Source organism: Hyperolius riggenbachi, chromosome 3 (assembly GCF_040937935.1).
Source record: "Hyperolius riggenbachi isolate aHypRig1 chromosome 3, aHypRig1.pri, whole genome shotgun sequence".
Taxonomy (NCBI): Eukaryota; Metazoa; Chordata; class Amphibia; order Anura; family Hyperoliidae; genus Hyperolius; species Hyperolius riggenbachi.
In genome coordinates, this window is record NC_090648.1 from 155937362 (window position 1) to 155957979 (window position 20618).

At 42.4% G+C, this 20618-nt stretch overlaps 1 protein-coding gene across 3 annotated transcripts in view; it reads left to right on the forward strand.

The window, feature by feature from the left end:
• Positions 1-20618, forward strand: part of CHD2 (chromodomain helicase DNA binding protein 2) — a 107041-nt gene that overhangs the window by 37317 nt on the left and 49106 nt on the right. For all 3 annotated transcript variants that reach the window (XM_068275144.1, XM_068275146.1, XM_068275145.1), the window contains 13 exons: positions 1667-1813; positions 2576-2709; positions 7358-7583; positions 9176-9276; positions 11928-11972; positions 13088-13266; positions 14175-14299; positions 16030-16246; positions 16365-16454; positions 17216-17406; positions 18897-19085; positions 19286-19448; positions 20347-20499. In XM_068275144.1, the coding sequence (XP_068131245.1) occupies positions 1667-1813; positions 2576-2709; positions 7358-7583; positions 9176-9276; positions 11928-11972; positions 13088-13266; positions 14175-14299; positions 16030-16246; positions 16365-16454; positions 17216-17406; positions 18897-19085; positions 19286-19448; positions 20347-20499 (1960 nt within the window). The remainder of the gene's footprint in view (positions 1-1666; positions 1814-2575; positions 2710-7357; positions 7584-9175; positions 9277-11927; positions 11973-13087; positions 13267-14174; positions 14300-16029; positions 16247-16364; positions 16455-17215; positions 17407-18896; positions 19086-19285; positions 19449-20346; positions 20500-20618) is intronic.

The following is a 20618-nucleotide window of genomic DNA, read 5'->3' on the forward strand; positions in this document are numbered from 1 at the left end:
GCATATAAGCCGACCCCCCAACTTTTAACTGAAAAAACAGGAAAAAACGATTGACCCTCATGTAAGCCGGGGGTAGGAAATGCTGGCCGTGTGATTCCCTCCAGTGTGTCCCAGTATAGCTAGTATAGTGTCCAGTATGGGTAGGTAGTGCCTCAGTATAGCTAGTATAGTGCCCAGTATAGCTAGTATAGTGCCCAGTACAGCTAGTATAGTGCCCAGTACAGCTAGTATAGTACTCAGTATAGCTAGTATAGTGCCCAGTATAGTTAGTATAGTGCCCTAGTATAGTGCTAAGTATAGCTAGTATAGTGCCCAGTATAGCTAGTATAGTGCCCAGTATAGCTAGTAAAGTGCCCCAGTATAGCTAGTGTAGTGCCCAGTATAGCTAGTGTAGTGCCCAGTATAGCTAGTGTAGTGCCCAGTATAGCTAGTATAGTGCCCAGTATAGCTAGTATAGTGCCCAGTATAGCTAGTATAGTGCCCCAGTATAGCTAGCATAGTGCCCCAGTATAGTGCTCAGTATAGCTAGTATAGTGTTCAGTATAGCTAGTATAGTGCCCCAGTATAGCTAGTATAGTGCCCCAGTATAGCTAGCATAGTGCCCCAGTATAGCTAGCATAGTGCCCCAGTATAGCTAGCATAGTGCCCCAGTATAGCTAGCATAGTGCTCAGTATAGCTAGTATAGTGTTCAGTATAGCTAGTATAGTGCTCAGTATAAGTAGATAGTGCCCAGTATAGCTAGAATAGTGCCCCAGTATAGCCAGTATAGCTAGTATAGTGCTCAGTATAAGTAGATAGTGCCCAGTATAGCTAGTATAGTGCTCAGTATAGGTAGATAGTGCCGGCGGATAGAGGCAGCGGAGGACGGCGGTGTGGGAGCGATCCAGGCTTATGGGGCTGGAGGAAGCCCCAGGTATGTATAAAAAATGTTTTTTTTCTACATCTCTGGTTCTCTTTAAGACTTTTTTTCCGGAACACTGTGAAGGTCTTGATTTTTCCTCCTCCATATCAGTGGAGGGGTCCAGAGAAGCCTTAATGATGTATATTGTGTCCTCTTACATGACCACTGTAACTAGAAGGGCTTTTTGTACAGCTATCATTCAAACACAATCCCCAAACCATTATTTTAGGCAACGGTGACAAGTGTGCAAGTAGCCTTTTGACTTCCTCTTTAACATGTGAAGAGGACTGCTTTGTGTCCTCCTGCCTTCCCTAACATAACCCCTAGGGCAATGTACCTGCCGGTCTGGTGAGGAATAGCCGCCACTGCAAGGCTGTTCTAATGCCTATGTCACCTGTGAAAGATTGAATGGGGACGGTGCAGGCTAGGCACATATCAGTATAGGAGACAGTGCTGCAAGGAACAGCGCCTAAGTCACCTGTGAAAGATTGAATGGGGACGGTGCAGGCTAGACACATAACAGTATAGGAGACAGTGCTGCAAGGAGGGAACACACACTTTCCAACCTCACCACCGCCGTTCCCCCAGCAATCATTGCTGCACACCAATACAAGTAAACTTACCACATGTAGATCCACTATCACCTGGCTACAGATTACTTTTGTATATTTAGTTTTCCTCTTTTATTTTCTGTCATTCTTGCTGCATTAGGCAAAGGCAACGGTACCTATACTGGAAGCAAACCTTATTTTTCTGTGTTCTAGAAGTTCCTATAAAGCTGGCGGAAAAAAACAAAAGCAGCCAGTGCGTGGGAGGAAAAGGAGGACCGAGTCATCAGATGATGATGATGACGATGATGATGATGAAACGCCTAAAAGGCAGACAAGACGAAGAGGAGCTACAAAAGTTAGGTAAGATCTTTTCTCATACCAAATGGAAATCCCAAATCCCACAATCTCAGTGCTTTCAGTTCAGCTGTATAAATTGCCAGGATTAATGGTAGACTTTTATTTCAGTTTACTTAGATTTTTGTTTTCTGTGCATATAAAACACGCCAGTTTGAAGCAAGTCAATTTGGCGCGCGCAGTGTACCGCGCTACGCCTGACCTGGGCGCTGCCATAGACAAAATGTTATGATGTCCATGGCCGCAGAAGGGCAACTCAGGGATCCGGTGATTCCCGGACCCTTAATTACTTCTTCCTCTGAGTTGCAACAACACAGGGGGAATAGTAATTAACCCCGCCTGGAATTTGTGCGGCATCAGGGTGAACCGTCGTTCAGCTCACCCTGTGCCAAAAATACTGTGCGGCGAAACATGAATGCCACCGGTTTGACTAATTCTGACGAAATCTGGCAGACGGGAGTGTTAGAAATTGCTGCCATGCAATGGATTTGTGCAGTTGTTGGAAATGAGCAACAGCGTCTCCTGCTGTGTGCTGCTAATTACTCCAGGAGCAATCTGCACCCAACCTAGAGCACTGTCTCCATTATTGCAAAGAAGGGCAGTCTGAGCTTACTGTCAGGTTTGCAGATTATTGGCCGGTTCCAATTCAAATAAGTTAACATTAAAGTAAACTTGATACATCGAGGAAATTATTTCTTGCTGAGTGTATGCATTTTTTCTTTTAGTCTTTTTTGAGTGACCGTGTGTCTATGTGTCTAATTCTTATAGCTACAAGGAGGATGATGATTTTGAAACGGATTCTGATGATCTAATAGAGATGGCTGGAGAAGAGGTAGAGGAACAAGAAGATAATCATGAAACGATAGAAAAAGTACTGGACACTAGATTTGGGAAGAAGGGAGGTAAGGATGTTGGAAAATGTAGAACTTCATTGTATGATCTTTTGTAGCTACATTGAAAGTGTGCCTGAGAGGAAGACAAACTATGCATTTATACTTACCTGGGGCTGCTCAGGCACAGAACGCTCCTGCTTATGGGAGCATGCCTGGGGCACGTGCGCCAGTGTAGGATTGGAGCGACCCGCAGAGACGGCAAGAGAGCACAGGGGCTATAGGAAGCCCCAGCTAAGTATAAATGCTTTGTCTTCCTCTCAGGGTTTCTTGAAAGTACAAGTGACACCCATGCTAACCTAGAAATAAAAAACACATATATACGTAGATAAATACTAGTTCTAGTTACATATCAGATGTATTGTACTGTCCACATTATGATTCCTGTGAATTTTATAAAGGAAAAGCAGAGAATCCTAATCTAGATAGTTTCCATTTTTGCTTACCTTTGACCTCCTTACATAATTTCCTCCCTCACACTTTTTTTTTTTTTTCCCCTCCTCTTGCTAATTATATATTTGTGCTACCCGCCCTCTCCCAGAGTCTTCAGACACTCCCACTGAGGTCTGTACTAGGAAGTACATGGTCTTATGTCATTCGAATAAGGGGGAAATAAAGGGAAGAGGAGGAATATATTATAGATAAAGACCCCCTCCCCCAACATGCAACTGTTTGGCAATGGCAATTAAAGGGCCAGTGCTCCTAGGGTATGTCATAACTCCAAACCATAACAGCAGAAAAAGTTTTGAATGCAGGATTAGCATCTTAATCACTCTACACTCAGACCAGTTGCTGTTGAAATTTGATTTTTATGGTGACAATCCCGCTTTAAAGAAAACCTGTAATGAGAAAAACCTCCCCTGGGGGGTACTCACCTCGGGTGGGGGACGCCTCCGGTTCCTATTGAGGCTTCCCCCATCCTCCTCAGTCCCCATGGTGGTGGGGATAAAGCTCCCGGAACAGCGGGGATGTTAATATTTACCTTCCCGGCTCCAGCGCATGCGCAGTATCGCCTCTCCGCTCGGAGATAGGCGGATATAGCTGATCGCTTTTGGCCCGCTCTACTCGCAGGTGCAAGTTGCCTGTGCAGTAGAGCGGACCTGACGGAGATCGGCTATTTTCGCCTATCTCTGTGCGGAGAACCAAAACAAGAAAACTAGAGATCCCCCCCCTTTTTTTTTAAAGTATAACAATGGAGAAATGAGCAAACTACAATGATACAGGATATTTGAGAAAATGCAAAAAGTCTTTATTAATGAGCCAACCACAAAATTAAAAACAATGCAGCCAGACCTGGGCCATGAGCCCCTAGTAGTACAATAATATGAGCGAAGCCCTGCGTAAATATTGATAATATTAGAATATGTGACTCATCCAGGAGTCTCTGCGAAAAGATATATATGAAGGAAAATTACTGGACATTGCCACAAGACCTAAAATTCAAAAATATGTGATAGTGTGGCACTGTATCGCAGAAGAAATCCATGGAGAGTCGCACACAAATTGATATGGAGATCAGCAATCACAATCACTAGCTGCCACTATTATAATAAAGTGCGTGTGCATATACAACAATTCATAACATAGATGGAACCAACAAACAAGGAAGGTGAAGTAGTGCAGAAAAAAGGTGAGGTAGATTGGTGGAGGTTGATAATAAATAGGAAGTAAAGAAGGGAAGATTCCCATAGGGTGCAGTCGTGAAAAATATTGTAGTAGCAGCAAGAGAAAGCGAAGCAGGGCTCACCTAATGTAAATGATCAAAGGTCTCAGGAGTGGCTGCGGGGGCGCTGCCTGCGTCGTCCGACTAGTTCCGCCGAAGCTGCGAGGGGGAACTAGTCGCAGCTTCGGCGGAACTAGATCATTTACATTAGGTGAACCCTGCTTCGCTTTCTCTTTCTCTTGCTGCTACTACAATATTTTTCATGACTGCACCTTATGGGAATCTTCCCTCCTTTACTTCCTATTTATTATCAACCTCCACCAATCTACCTCACCTTTTTTCTGCACTACTTCACCTTCCTTGTTTGTTGGTTCCATCTATGTTATGAATTGTTGTATATGCACACGCACTTTATTATAATAGTGGCAGCTAGTGATTGTGATTGCTGATCTCCATATCAATTTGTGTGTGACTCTCCATGGATTTCTTCTGCGATACAGTGCCACACTATCACATATTTTTGAATTTTAGGTCTTGTGGCACTGTCCAGTAATTTTCCTTCAGATATATCTTTTCGCAGAGACTCCTGGATGAGTCACATATTCTAATATTATCAATATTTACGCAGGGCTTCGCTCATATTATTGTACTACTAGGGGCTCATGGCCCAGGTCTGGCTGCATTGTTTTTAATTGTTTTTAATTTTGTGGTTGGCTCATTAATAAAGACTTTTGCATTTTCTCAAATATCCTGTATCATTGTAGTTTGCTCATTTCTCCATTGTTATACTTTTAAAAAAAAAAGGGGGGGATCTCTAGTTTTCTTGTTTTGGTTGTATATTGTTTCGGGTCGGTGACCCTTTTCCCCCTGAATAGCCTATTATGGCATTTAGAGTAACATTAGTTACCTAGTGATGCTTGCTCGTTGTCCTAGTGTTGAAAATATCTCTGTGCGGAGAGCCGCAACAGCGCCCCCGCTGGAGCTAGGAAAGGTAAATAAATCAGCGCTAGTCAGGCTTGTCGAGGGAGGATTCCGGGCCACTTCGAGGGAGCCAGCGCTGGATTGCTTGCAGCTACAGGGGAGTGGGAAGCCTCATTTGGGACCCTGAGGCTTCCCCCTCCCTAGGTGAGTACCCCCCTGGGAAACTTTTTTTGTTTCAGGGTCTCTTTAAGGAAAGCAATTTGAAGTTCACGCACACACACCTGTACACACACACGTTCTCTCTCTTTCTTTCTCGCCTGAACTATATTAAAATACATGTGCCTGTAATGGGTACCTTGTTAGAAACAGAATAATCGTATTGCCGTTGTGAATGCTGCAGGACGTATTATTTCTCAAAGTAAAGGCGTAACTTGGTGTGAGAGAACATCCTAGCAAAATCATTACGGTGACAAACATTACAGAATATACAATACTAATTACTTTCACAGTCATTACATGGAACTCCTCGAACTATAAACATTGATTTCCACCTTGTAAATTAGTGTGTAGCTTGGCAGTATGAGGCTTTCTCCTATGCTGCTGGTCCTCATAGTAGTCACATAGTTTGCTATGACTATAGCTAAGGTGGCCGCTAACAGTCGAATCTTACCATTTCTATGTAATGTAAGGTCCTGTTTACATCTAAAAAGGCAAAGCGGGAGTGCTTTGCGCTTCAGTTATGGTGATTTTACCGCGATTAGCGCGGTAAAAATCACTGGACACTTCCGCGATTCCAGAGCGATCGCGGTCAGTGCTTTATAAGCACTGTACCGCGATCGCTGCAGAATCGTTTCCAAAATGCTACAAGTAACGTGTTTGCGATTGGCGCTAATCACAAAATGCCCGCAATCGACACCAATCGTGGCAGTGAGAACACTGCCATAGGGATACATAGCACTATCGCTTTAAAAAGCTTTAGCGGTAAGCGCCCACTAATCGCTTAAAGAGAAACTGCGACCAAAAATTGAACTTTATCCCAATCAGTAACTGATACCCTGTTTTACATGAGAAATCTATTCCTTTTCACAAACAGACCATCAGGGGGCGCTGTATGACTGATATTGTGGTGAAACCCCTCCCACAAGAAACTCCTCCCACAAGAAAAGTGCGTACTGTTTTTTGGGCAGTTTCCTATCTGTGAACATTGTTGCATTGTGGAAAATAGCTGTTACAGCTGTTTCCAACTGCCAAAAACCATGCAGCAGCTACATCACCTGCCAACACTAAAATGTTCACTGGAGTTCCTCTTTAAAGCGCCCCCCGGATGGTCTGTTTGGGAAAAGGAATAGATTTCTCATGTGAAAGGGTATCAGCTACTGATTGGGATAAACTTCAATTTTTGGTCGGTTAGCCCTGCCCCAACCAGGAAGCGCTCCCCCGCATTACGGAGGGGATTTGGGGGATCAGGGACCCCCGTTAAGCCGCGGGATAGCGGCGGTTTAGCAGGGGCACACGTGCCCCTGCTATCTATGAGGTCTGAAGCGAGATTTATTCTCGCTTCAGACTCTCTTTAAGTGTGAATGGGACCTAAGAGATTGACTAAAGTATCAATTCAATATATTCATTCAGTTTACCCCTCTACTATATAGATTTGGTAAGATTGGACAAAAATATTGGATCATTGGTGGCCACCATTATGCCATTTGTATTTTGCTACATTATGTCCATTTTGTTTTACTAGTAAGTATGACTCAAAAATTATACTTAGAATGTATATCCTATGTACAGTGGGATGCGAAAGTTTGGGCAACCTTGTTAATGGGCCTGATTTTCCTGTATAAATCGTTGGTTGTTAAAAAAATGGATTTACAGAGCGTGCGCAAAATCATGACAATTAACAAGGTTGCCCAAACTTTCGCATCCCACTGTAATTGTTGGCAAAGAAGTGAAAGGTCATGTGAACTTAATTTACCAGCTAATGTAGTGAAATAACCTTACTATGAGTTTTTTGTAGGTTTATAATTGTAACATTTACTATGTCTAACAGATTAAATACTTGGCTTGTCCTTTTTATAGCTATTGGAGCCTCTACAACTGTGTATGCCACAGAAGCAAATGGGGATCCATGTGCTGACTTCAACCCAGAAACGGATGAAGGGGAACAACAGTTCCTCATCAAATGGAAGGGCTGGTCCTACATCCACAGCACGTGGGAAAGTGAGGAGTCACTCCAACAGCAGAAGGTCAAAGGCCTGAAGAAGCTGGAAAACTTTAAAAAGCGGGATGATGAAATCAAGCAATGGTACGGGCTGATAACTTTTTCTAGACCTCGGTTACCAGGCTGCAGTAATCATTATGTACATGTTCTACTTTATTTGCTTATAAGCCAACCCCTCCCTATAGCCAGATATGCCCCCCAGTAGGTAGCCTCCCCCACATGTAGAGCAGAGCATGCAGTAGGTCAGGGTTTCTCAACATTTTATTGGTATGTACCCTTCTTAAAACCCTTCACTCACCAAGTACCCCCTAGCATGGTAAACATTATCACAAGTACCCCTTGATAAATGTTTAATCCTAGTACATGATAATCGGTTCTAACCAATTTACACACATTCATCATTGCTTTTAATTAGCCAAAATACTAATTTGATGTTGTTTAAATAAGATTTATCACCTTCTAAAACTCTAAATTTGTTGTTCTTGGTTAAGTATATCAAGCCTGAGAAAAAGAGAGAACACCAAGAGCCCAATATAGTGTAGTATGTACTGGTAAGGTATAATTGATAGAGTAATAATATTAATTTAATACTCACAAACCAGGGTTACCAAGTAGGCAACCACTGTCAAAGCAGGTGGGGAGATTGTCCTGACCCCACTCAGGATTAAAAAGTCGCTCTCTGTAGTTGAAGAAGGAAGGGTACAACCCTCCACCAAGGGTGGACTTGATGTAGATAATAGGATAACAGAGGCGCCAATAGGATAAAAAACACTAAAAGAACTTAAAAACCCATTTTGGTAATAGAGGAGGCAGTGGTGGACTCACCCCCTCCAAGCAGAACACACGACTGTGGATTTTCAGTCAAAACAATTTTATTGGATACTCCAAATAAAGTGCAACGCGTTTCACGGGATACAAACCCGCTTCATCAGGCAATAACAGATAGGAGTAAACAGCATCTGCCAGTATCATCAACACTGAGCGCCTCTGTCACAGAGGCGCTCAGTGTTGATGATACTGGCAGATGCTGTTTACTCCTATCTGTTATTGCCTGATGAAGCGGGTTTGTATCCCGTGAAACGCGTTGCACTTTATTTGGAGTATCCAATAAAATTGTTTTGACTGAAAATCCACAGTCGTGTGTTCTGCTTGGAGGGGGTGAGTCCACCACTGCCTCCTCTATTACCAAAATGGGTTTTTAAGTTCTTTTAGTGTTTTTTATCCTATTGGCGCCTCTGTTATCCTATTATCTATATCAAGCCTGAGCACCCCCTGGAACCATCAGAAGTACCCCCCGGGGTACATGTACCACACGTTGAGAACCTAGGCAGTAGGTGACTGACCTGTGCCCCCCCCCCCCCCCCCCCCCAGCTCTTTACAGAGCAGAGTGTGCAGCAGTGACTCTGAACTGTGCCCCACACACAGCCTTGCAGTATAGGCTTTGGATGGCTGTCGTGTGGTGACTCGCATATAAGCGGAGGATTAATTTGTCAGCACATTTTGGGTGCTTTAAAATTCTGCTTATATGTAAGTAAATACTAGATACTAGATATTTAAATATCGCTTCTGTGTGTATTTATAATTATCTATATCTATCTATACATCCATCCATCCATCCATATATTCTTTTTTGGGTTATTTTGTCTAAGCTCCTTCATTTTACTTTTCATTTGCAGGTTATCCAAAGTTACTCCTGAAGATGTAGAGTATTATAACTGCCAGCAGGAATTGGCATCAGACCTGAACAAGCAGTATCAAATAGTGGAGAGGGTTATAGGTAACTGTATACATTTATTATTCTTGAAGGATAAAGCACTGCTTGTGTGAGCTGTAAGAGCATTTTGTGTCTAATTAACCACTTCAGCCTACAGCTTCGAAAATCTTATGCATCCGAGCAATGTTCACCTCCCATTCATTCGCTAATAACTTTATCGCTACTTATCAAAATTAATTGATCTATATCTCGTTTTTTCCACCACTAATTAGGCTTTCTTTAGGTAGTACATTTTGCTAAGAGCCACTTTACTGTAAATACATTTTAACAGGAAGATTAAGATAGAAATGGAAAAAAATAATTATTTCTCAGTTTTTGGCCATTATAGTTTAAAATTAATACATGCTACAGTAATTAAAACCCATGCATTTTATGTGCCCATTTGTCCCGCTTATTACACCATTTAAATTACGTCCCTATCACAATTTATGGCGCCGATATTTTATTTAGAAATAAAGGTGCATTTTTTCAATTTGCGTCCATCACTATTTACAAGCTTATAATTTTAAAAAATTTAATAAGATACTCTCTTGACATGTATATTTAAAAAGTTCAGACCCTTAGGTAACTATTTATGTAGTTTTTTTTTTCTTTAATTGTAATTATTTTTATTTTTTTTTTAATACAAAAATGTATTTGGGTAATTTTAGTTTGGGAGGTAAATAGCCAATTTTAGATGTAATATAATGTATTTTTTTATTCAATACAAGTATGTGGGTGCAGTTTACTATTTGGCCACAAGATGGCCACATTCAAAAAATTCCTGGATGCGAACGATGTCGCATCTAGGAACTAAAATGAAGAGAAGACGTTTCCTGGGGGCAGAAATACCACGCTCTCTGATGAGAAAGCGTCGGTATTTCTGCCGGGGACTTAGATCGGTGAATGGGAATTATATTCCCATTCACTGATCGGGGGGGCAGCGGGAGGCAGCGGGAGCGTGCACGGGCGCGCGCCCGATCGCGCGCACCACACGGCTGCAGCACCACTGCCTATCTGGACGGATATATGCGTCCAGATATGGCGAAGTGGTTAAAGGGCTTGAACTGTTCTGCCTTTTGTGTATCCATCAGTTTATGCTAGATATTTTTTTATTGTTGTTATTATTATTCTTATTATTTAGTATTTATATAACCCCGTCTTTAGCAGTGCTATACATAGTACATTGTCTTGTCACTAACAGTCCCTCAGAGGAGCTCACAATCTAATCCCTACTATAGACATCTGTCCATTGTAGTCGATGGCCAATTATTAAAGGGACACCAATCTAAATAACTCAGTAGGCACAATGAAGGATAGTGTGAGCCTGAAACGTTGTGGCTACCAGTTCTGTGTATTCTGCTATGAGGCAATAAAGACGGCAAAGTATCCATATGGTTGAGCTCTGGTCGATGCTTTGTGGGTATTGGGCTGTTTGCTGCAGAGCTGGTGGTACCCCTGATGACCCAGGACTCCCTGAGTAATCCATAAAATAGTGTGTGCTGCCTGCGGGCCACCATACTTTGTTGGATTCACTTGACAAATTCACCCTATTGAGGCCCTAAATCTAATACCAGTATTGCTATACCTAAGTACTGTATATAGTTTGTGAAGTGTGGAAAGATGTGGAGAATGATTAACTCCCGTGGGAGTGATTACCCTACGCTGGCTAATGCACAGCTGCCACATCTCGCTGTGATTCACAAGAAATCTCTTTAGGGACGATATGGGAGTAAACGATGTAATCTCAGAAGGAAAGATGATCAGTTTAATTAATTGGGGTATGGGTTGGCTAGACTAAACTTGTTTTAGAATTTGTGTTTGAAAATTAATTTAAAGGACCAATCAGAATTAAAATCGCTACACAATCGCTGGCAAAAAGCTGACACTTTTTAAAATCGCTACCAAAATCGCCAGAAAACGCTCATGAAATCACTTACAAAACACTCATTAAAAACGCTAGCGATTGCGATTAGCGATAGCGCTTTGTAGAGGGTTCCAGGCCTGTTGGATGGGTAATGATGGCGGCAGTGGCATGCACTGGACTGGACGATATACAGCCAGTAGTTGCTGAACAGAGAATTAGAAGAAACTATTCAAATTACCATTTAAGACAAGACAAATAACATTTATATGGTTGCTATTCTCCTGGCAAACGCAAAGCGCCAGAGCAGCAGCCTTTAAGGAGTCAAGCCCAATGACTCCTTACTGAGTAGGTGCAGGTTTTCTGAACAGGAAGAGCCGAGACTCTAACCCTGGTCTCCTGTGTCAGACACAGAGCCTTTTTAACCAGTACACTAATCCAGCCACCCAGTTCAACACATACTGACTTGTCAGCAGGTGAGATCTAGGGCATGTAATAAAGGCTAGCGGTTCAAAATGTCTTCAGTTTGTAATACCATTATTGCATGAATGTTGCAGTAAAAATTGTCTTCCTGGTTGAGATTGTGCATGAACAGAGGAGGGCTCAACTGATTGTGAATAAGCATGTAGGTGTGGGACTTATTATTACTACTGAAACTTTACAGCTGTGTGTTCTCATTCCTTGGGCCAGTGATATAACGCCTCCAAGGATTAATTCATTACAAATGAGCATTTACAAAGGTGGTCATGCCTGTTCACTTTCCAGAAGAATAAATAGTGTGTACTAATGAGACTTGTTCTTTGTATTACAGCTGTAAAGACTGGGAAATCTGCCCCTGGAAACTCCGACTTTCCAGGTAATGCTTTGTGCTGTTTTCAGATGAATGTAGTGTGTGCGTGTTTTATTTTACATATCAAGTATTGCACTATAACTAGGTGTCATAATGGTTAAATAAAATAATTTTGGGAATGTGAAGTGTTGAATGCAGTTCTGATGTGCGCAGCCTAACCTGTTGATTTGAATAGCTTTGTTGATTTGAATAGCTTTGTAATGTAGCGACTTGTGTACAACAGTAATAAAACTGATTCTTTCAGCGCACAGAACTTTAATTGGACAAACCAGCAGGTGCAACTCATAAGGCTATGTTGGTACAACTTAATGGTCACATTGTAGCAGGAAAGTCGCATTGCAAAACCTATGCAACATTCACAGTGTGGCAAGTGCAATCTAACGAAGTGCTGCATCCCAACACACTGCATGCAGTGTTACTGCATAACGTGCATTAACAGTGGCTGTGAAGCCTATTTTTAATTGACTATGCAAAGCAGTGGTCGTATAACGTGGTGCCACTTTTTTTGTTCCATTGCAGTGCAACGCCCACTGTGAATGTAGCCCAAAACCAAAAATGTGTGTGTGTGTGTAGTATTTATTAATCTCCTAATTCACATTCGCTTTTAACCTTTCTGGCGGTATGATTATTTCTGGATTTTAGGGTCTTTTTGAAGCGATTTAGACCCTAAAATCAGACAAAATCATGCTGCCAGAAAGCCAGCAGCTGCCTCAGCACTCACTCACCTTCTTGGGCTCCAGCGCTGCAATTTTCCCTCCGTCCTCTGGGGGGCGCTGTAACTCTGTAGTGAGATCACTGATGGCAATCTCACAAGAGTGATTCAGAGCCTCCGAGGACAGGAAGGAGAACGGCTACCAACGTCTGGATTCCCTGGGAGGTGAGTAAAAATGCCCGCTGTGCGCTATACTCTGCATTGAGCTCCTGGCGGCTAGCCGAGCGTAGGTCAGGCTTACTGCCAGGGAGGTTAAAGGTAAATAAAAGTAACAGAGTAAAAAGGAGGATTTGGAAATTATAACAGTAGGTTTTCTCTCATAACTGAACTTTCATATAGTTCTATATATCCAATAGAATGACCTGAGAACTGTTTAATAATGTCTGATTATTTTATTTCTATATCCTAGTGCACAGCCGGAGGAACTCTTCCTCCACTGAACCAGAGTATCTGTGCAAGTGGATGGGATTGCCATATGCTGACAGTAGCTGGGAAGATGGAGCACTTATTGGGAAAAAATTTCAGCACTGCATAGACAGCTTCAACTGCCGCAATAACTCCAAAACCACCCCAGTGAAGGACTGCAAGGTACTGCTTCTAATGTTCACTTGTACTTACAGAGGATTTTCAGTTCTGACTTTCCATATAAGTTTTCTCTGATTTTAAACTGAGTTAATCAAATCCATCAATTCGCTGCCGTCTGTTTGTTTAATTGACCAGCAGCTACTAAGCTTAATTGGCTTACATTCAGCTCAGCTGAAATTTGCATTGAAATCTGGAATGCAAACCCATCTCTGTTTATATTCTTATAGAAACTACATTTAAAGTCAACCAGAGACGAAGCACCCTCATGTATTTACCATAAATATCAGTGGGAACATTAGAGAAAACACCTACCCTGCTCTCTGCTTCATCCTTCACTGCTCAGCCTGAACATTCAGTCTGTGGCTTTGCTCAGGAATCATTATAGCTGAGTCTGTCTTCTCTGATGTCTTTTCAAGCCCAAGCCTGCCCCCTTGTGGCTCTGTTATAATGACTCAGCTATAATGGTTCCTGAGCAAAGCCAGACTGAATGATTGTCAAGGATTTTATCAGGGCTGATCACAAGCAGGCTGAGCAGTGAAGGATGAAGCAGAGAGCAGGGTAGGCATTTTCTCTAATGTTCCCACTGATATATATGGTAAAATACATGAGGGTGCTTCGTCTCTGGTTCACTTTAAGTCTCAAGTGCATTACTGACAGATTAGCTGTACCATTTGTGTTTTAATATGACTTGAACATCAACATTTTAAGTGTTTTTTTTATGGAGCCAATATTATTATTATTATTATTCTTGTGTAATAATAATTTTCCAAACCTTTGTGTAATAGTGGAGGAGTGGTGCATGTGGAACAGTGAATGGAAAATGTTCGATGTAGTTTCTGAAAGTGTAAAATAGTGTAGTGTAAATCCTGCACTATTTAGTAGTGATTACCATTTTTGAATACTGCACACAGGTCCTGAGACAAAGGCCCAGGTTTGTGACGTTGAAGAAGCAGCCTGCTTATATTGGTGGAGAGGGGCTGGAGCTCCGGGACTATCAGCTGGAGGGTCTGAACTGGCTGGCTCATTCTTGGTGCAAGTACGTATCTTTTGACATTCTGCTTTTAGCGGTCTAGTTGTCACATATTTGAATACTAATTTGATAGAACTAGTAGCCAGTGGTGTAGTTAAGCAATGGGTCCTAGTGTGAGGATGGGGGGGTCTGGTCCTTTATGCATGCATAGCGGCAGGGGAGTTTTATGTGCATTACCTCCTTCCAGTGGCAGTACAGGTCCTCTACACTGCTCAAGTGCCATGCAACTAGCCAATCACCATGTGGCTTCTGTCCCATACATTAATATCATGCAACTGGGATAGAAGCTGTATGGTGATTTGCTGATTGCATAGCTCTTGTAAAAGAGTGTAGAGTACCTGTATCGCTGCCAGGAGCAGAGAGCCCATTGTATAGTGGACACAGCTTGGTCAGGCTGGTCTCCATTGGCTGTGTTGATGACAGCAGGCAGAATGTGAGGAGTTTCTGAAGTGGGCACAGGAGTATTTATCCTGGCAGTGATCTGAGTGGTCACTGCTGCTGTGAGTTCTGCTCTCTCACACCTCTGGGACTGCCAGATTCCTGAGTGGGAGCAGGTCATTTTCCTTTAAAATTCCTAAGCATTGGCAGTGATTAGATGCTTTCAGGCAGGGAACACACTTGACTGTTTTCGTGCGCGTTTTCTGCACAGAAAAACTGCAAACTCATGTTAATTAATGGGCTATAGTTCACACTTAATGTTTTTCGCGTGCAGAAAAAAAAACTGACATTCTGCATGATGACTCTGCACATTTTGGCAAAGAAAGAGAGACAATAGATCGCACAACGCACCAAATTGCCAAAAGATAATACTAATTTAGTTATTAATCATGACGAATGCAATAAAAAATACATATAACAAATACTGTGACAAACACAGGATAGGGAAGACGAAACAATAATTAATAAAATCACCCTGGAATAAGGGTAGGGTGGCTGCGGATAATGATCCAATAATAAGTATATGGTTGGGTGTTGGGGAATAAAAAGTACATGTGCGTATAAAAAGTGTATATATAGGCAGTGTGTTCCTGTTTATCTCCAATAAAGTCACAATACCAATATGAAACAGTAGGCAATATAAAAATATGTGCAATATTGAATACAATCCGACCTTCTAAATACAAAATGTGCAAGTATAGTAATAACAACCGTCTATTAGCAATAGACCTATAGCTAGAGTGCCAAGAGTGAACCAGTACTAGTAGTCTCTAAGGAAGCCAGCAGTCGAGCGGCGACACACGCGTTAGACCCTATTCAGGGTGGCTGCGGCGTTTATTGGCGGTACTGGCTTGGGGAACTTGGGTAGGTAACCTGGTGGCGGCCTAACGCTCCTGCATCGCTCACTTTGTTGTGTTGCTCTGCTCCTTACCTCATGAGTTTTGTGAATAGAGCCCATTATATCTGATTAGTTGGTGATCACAGAGGCAATGCATAAGCATTATGTTACTTCTATATCCTGATTCACATGGCATAGCAGCTATTCAGTGCCCGGTGTTTAAGTAGGGTGTAAAAGTAGCATGAATGCTTTGGAGCAGTCTGAATGATCATCAGTGTAGTGTTTGGCCATCGAGTAGCTAGGGTGAGGACAACAGTCAATAAAACTCTGCCACCTTTAGGGGGCTCTGCTGTCTTTTCTGAGTTTTTGTTGTTGATAAAGCTGTGAAAGTTTGATGGAAAACTTAGATACCCTTTTTAAGCAATTCTTTTTTTTTTTTTTTTTTGCTTTGTGATCATAGAAACAACAGTGTTATCCTCGCTGATGAAATGGGCTTGGGAAAGACAATCCAGACCATTTCGTTCCTGTCCTACCTGTTTCACCAGCACCTGCTTTATGGACCCTTCATTTTGGTGGTTCCGTTATCCACTCTGACATCCTGGCAGCGAGAGTTTGATGTGTGGGCTCCTGATATAAATGTGGTGGTTTATATAGGCGATATGAACAGCAGAAACACGGTGAGTTTTATACAGAATTATATGTTGTGTTTAAGTCACCTGCTTTGCATAAAAACCATACAGTGCTGAACTGTTATCCGCATCAGTCACTCATCTAGTCCTGAACTTTCTTCTTTAGATACGGGAGTATGAATGGGTTCATCAACAGAGCAAGAAGATGAAGTTTAATGCACTACTAACAACTTATGAAATTTTACTAAAGGACAAGGTAGATATCTCCTACAGCCCTAGGAGTAGGAAACTTATTGAATCTGCTTTGTGTTCTTCTTTTCATATTCTTTTCAGTTTATAAAACTTTAAATGCTAAAATGCTGTGTAAAATTGCAAAAAGCTGACAGTTTAAAGGATACTAGAGCTGACAAAAATGGGGAAGCAGGCATGTATGGGAAGCAGGTCTTATGCCCACCACTCCCCCTTATCTCCTCCGCCCCCCTCCACTCTCACGTAAATGCCCTCCTCAGCCTCTTCCTGGTTGGGCAGTAGTGCTCAGACACTGACCCGGTGGCACGCAGCCGGGAGCACTCTACACATGACATCACAACTGAGGTCATGCACAGAGCGCTTCCAGCCGCTGGCGCAATCAAGGACGTGTGCCACCGGGTCAGCACCTGTGCACTACTGCCCAACCCAGAAGAGGCTGAGGAGGGCCATTTAGGTGAGGGGAGGAGCAATGGGCAAGAGGACTGCTTCCTATACGTGCCTGCTCCTCCCATTTTAATCAGCTCTAGTATCCTCTAAAACGAAAGTGTGAAAGCAAATCCACCAAAAAGGAAACCAAACTTTGGTGACCTAAATGTGGTTTTCTTCTCTTTCCTCCATGTATAACAGTGGATTACTGCAGGATAAACGTATTTCAGAGAAAAAACTGCTATATGTTTATTTTTGATCTTTTGCAGTTTGATTCTTACGTAATAGAAAATGTTAACTATACCACTAGTGACCTGACTGAGCCATTTCCTCTCTCTGCAGGCTGTATTGAGCAGTATTAACTGGGCTTTCCTCGGAGTTGATGAAGCTCATCGGTTGAAAAATGATGATTCCTTGCTGTATAAGACACTGATAGACTTCAAGTCCAATAATAGATTGCTGATCACTGGGACTCCTCTCCAGAATTCACTGAAGGAACTCTGGTCACTCCTGCACTTTATAATGCCAGAGAAGTAAGGATCTCCTACCTGTCACCCCTATTTGTATGTAGAACAGAGGCACCAGCAGGATAAAAGTCAATAAAATTTTAAAAAATTGCTTGGAGGAAGTGGTGGGCTTGCCTCCCAAAAGCAGACACGAGGTCCTGTCTTCATATAAATCAATACATTTATTATACGGTACCCCAAAAACAGTGCAACGCGTTTCGCAGGCCCAGCCTGCTTCATCAGGCAATAAACGTGGGGACAAAACAGAATTTTGGCAATAGCAGGTGTAGCGCCTCAGTCACCCCTGTCATTAGCTGTAGAGTGATGATTGGTTATCGGCTGACACAGCTTTCAATTCGAATTGGATAATTTGTTTAGCTTTCCATAGGCCAGGTGCCTTGCTCGCTTTCTCTCTCCTCCGTTTCATGTACAGCAACCTCCCTTTTCCATGGTAACCCTGCTTATACAGATTCTCCCTCCTTCAAATGTATGCTACTTTTCTGTATATAACAGCCCAATTTACATCCTCCCATCTACGTGCAGCATCTCCTTTCATGTATAACATACTGTACATTTTTCATAGATGTGAAGCCTGTATGTAAGCAAAATTTTCCAGAAATGTACGGGAAGCCTTCTGTACCACTAGTAGCTGCTGTACTGCTGCTTAGCTGAACAGGGGCTCCACTATACACTTTTAGTAAGCAGGAGTCAAGATATAAGCAACATGCTTCATAACGTTAAAGTAGAACGCTGTTTTTTAAAAACTTTTAGTGATCACAATTTTTGTATTTAGTAGCCTTGATAATGGCATAAATGTGTTAGGCAATTGATTGGGTTGTTCTTACTAGATCTCCATTAGATTTAAAAGCCCATGCTAGATTAAAGTCTTCTGAGGAGTCTGATAATGACCACCTCTGCCAATAATTCGGCATGTTTACAGCAACCCCTTACGGCCACCTAGCCAGCGATCTGCCATGCAGATCAATACAGCCAAATGACTGATGACAGCTTTGTTCAACCTGCCCACCATGTGTTGTCACATCTGCCCCGCTCTGTCTGCCCTCTGCACCCCTTAATTGAAACAGCACATGCTGTTAGCCTGCAGGCTAGCTGTGTGTCTGTACAACCTCGATCCAGCTATGTTGTCTGAGGGATCAAGTCCCGATCCCCATTGGGCAACTAGCGCGTGTACGGGCCTTTAGCAGAACTCACAGAAGCGATTGATCCACTACTGTTATGCTACTCAAGGTTGTACAGCAATTTGTGGTGGCTGATGTCCCACTGTTCCTCCCCTGCCTACTCAACTGGAGATTTTCAAATTTGTCTAATCAAATTATGCCCAAAATCGATTGAAAGTTGATTAACTAGCAGAATTGGCTGGATAAGATGGTTGCGTATGTGACCAACTTTAGATTGACAAGGGTTGGGGACCTCCAAAGTAATCTTTAGAATTTTTAGTAGTATATGGATGAATTTGTTCTTTGCTCACACCAAAAGCTGTCTGTGTTTGCTTTCAGGTTTGAGTTTTGGGAAGACTTTGAGGATGTGCACGGAAAGGGGAGAGACAATGGCTATCAGAGTCTCCACAAAGTCCTGGAACCATACCTCCTGCGCAGAGTCAAGAAAGACGTAGAGAAATCTCTTCCAGCTAAGGTGGAGCAAATCCTGCGTGTGGAGATGTGTGCAACGCAGAAACAGTATTACAAGTAAGTCTTACATGGCCATTGCAACAAATAGTCATGTACTGTTTCCCACTGAAAGGCAGCTTGTAGATTGGCTAAAACTACATTTCATGAAAGGTTGCAGTCCATTAATGTCCATTAAAAATATTGTCTATAGGAAGACATATATTCCATGTGCTATCAAACATTTTCTTTACAGAAACATACCTTTTCATTTATCTTAGGTGGCTTTTAACAAGAAATTACAAGGCTTTGTCAAAAGGCACAAGGGGTAGCACATCCGGTTTCCTCAATATTGTAATGGAACTGAAGAAATGCTGCAACCATTGCTTCCTCATTAAGCCCCCAGAAGACCAAGAAAAGCAAAGCAGGCTAGATGGACTGCAGGTTTGTGACCTTTTTTTTAACATTTCTCATTCAGCTTAAAAAGATTTAATGTTCCACAAACTCCCTACTTTCTCCGCACTCTCATAGTTACATAGTTATTTGGGTTGAAAAAAGACATACGTCCATCAAATTCAACCAGACAGCTTGATTAGCATATTCAGAGACTATAGAAAGTGGTTGTTCTGCCTAGAAGAATTTACAGTAGTTTTATATAGTTTCACTTAAAGCACACCTGAGCTAGGCTGAAACTTGTGACTTTTACCTACCTGGGTCCTCTCCCAGACCCCATAGTCAATCAGGACCCTCTGGTGTCCTCTGGGTCCCACCAGTCCCACCCACTTCAGAATATCTGGCAACTGCGCATGCGCAGTCCCGTCCGTGCATGCTCCACGATCGCACTTCCATCCGCGGGTCACAAGAGAATGAACTGTGCATGCGTAGAATGCAGCTGGAGCATGTGGATGTGACTGCGCATGCACAGTTGCAGAGATTGGAGCTCCAGTCGCAGATAATTTGGAGCTACCAGCAGGAAAACAGAGAGGAGGCAGAGGGACTTGACACACTACAGGGGCTGGAAGGTAAGTAAGTCACAATTTTCAGCCTGTTCAGGTGTGCTTTAAAGGCATTCTACAGTATTGAAGAGGACGTAACCTGGCTGTGAACAAGCTGTTATTGGGGTCCATCAATGTTTGTGCAGCAGAACTGACCTATGGCAGAGGGCAATCTGGCAGTTGTCCCAGGTCAGGACTGAGGGGATATGTGGCTATTCACTGCAGGTATATTATATGTGTGCACGCCATAGCTGTGGATAGAAGCTAGTGGTAGACCCTTTGAGGAGTGATTTCTTTACTGATGTGTCTCCAGTATCTGTTTTAATAATAATCCCCTTTCTTCACAGGCTTTGATTAGAAGCAGTGGAAAGCTCATTCTATTAGACAAACTGCTGACACGATTACACGAGCGAGGTAACAGGGTGCTCATCTTCTCTCAGATGGTGCGCATGCTGGATATCCTTGCAGAGTACCTCACTATACGGCACTACCCTTTCCAGGTAAGAAAAAGGATCAACCAATCCTTAATAGCAATGATTTTCTAGAGACATATAGGGTATTATGATTTCAGATGGTCAATGACATGCTAATAATTACAGCTTGTATTCAAATTGTATGC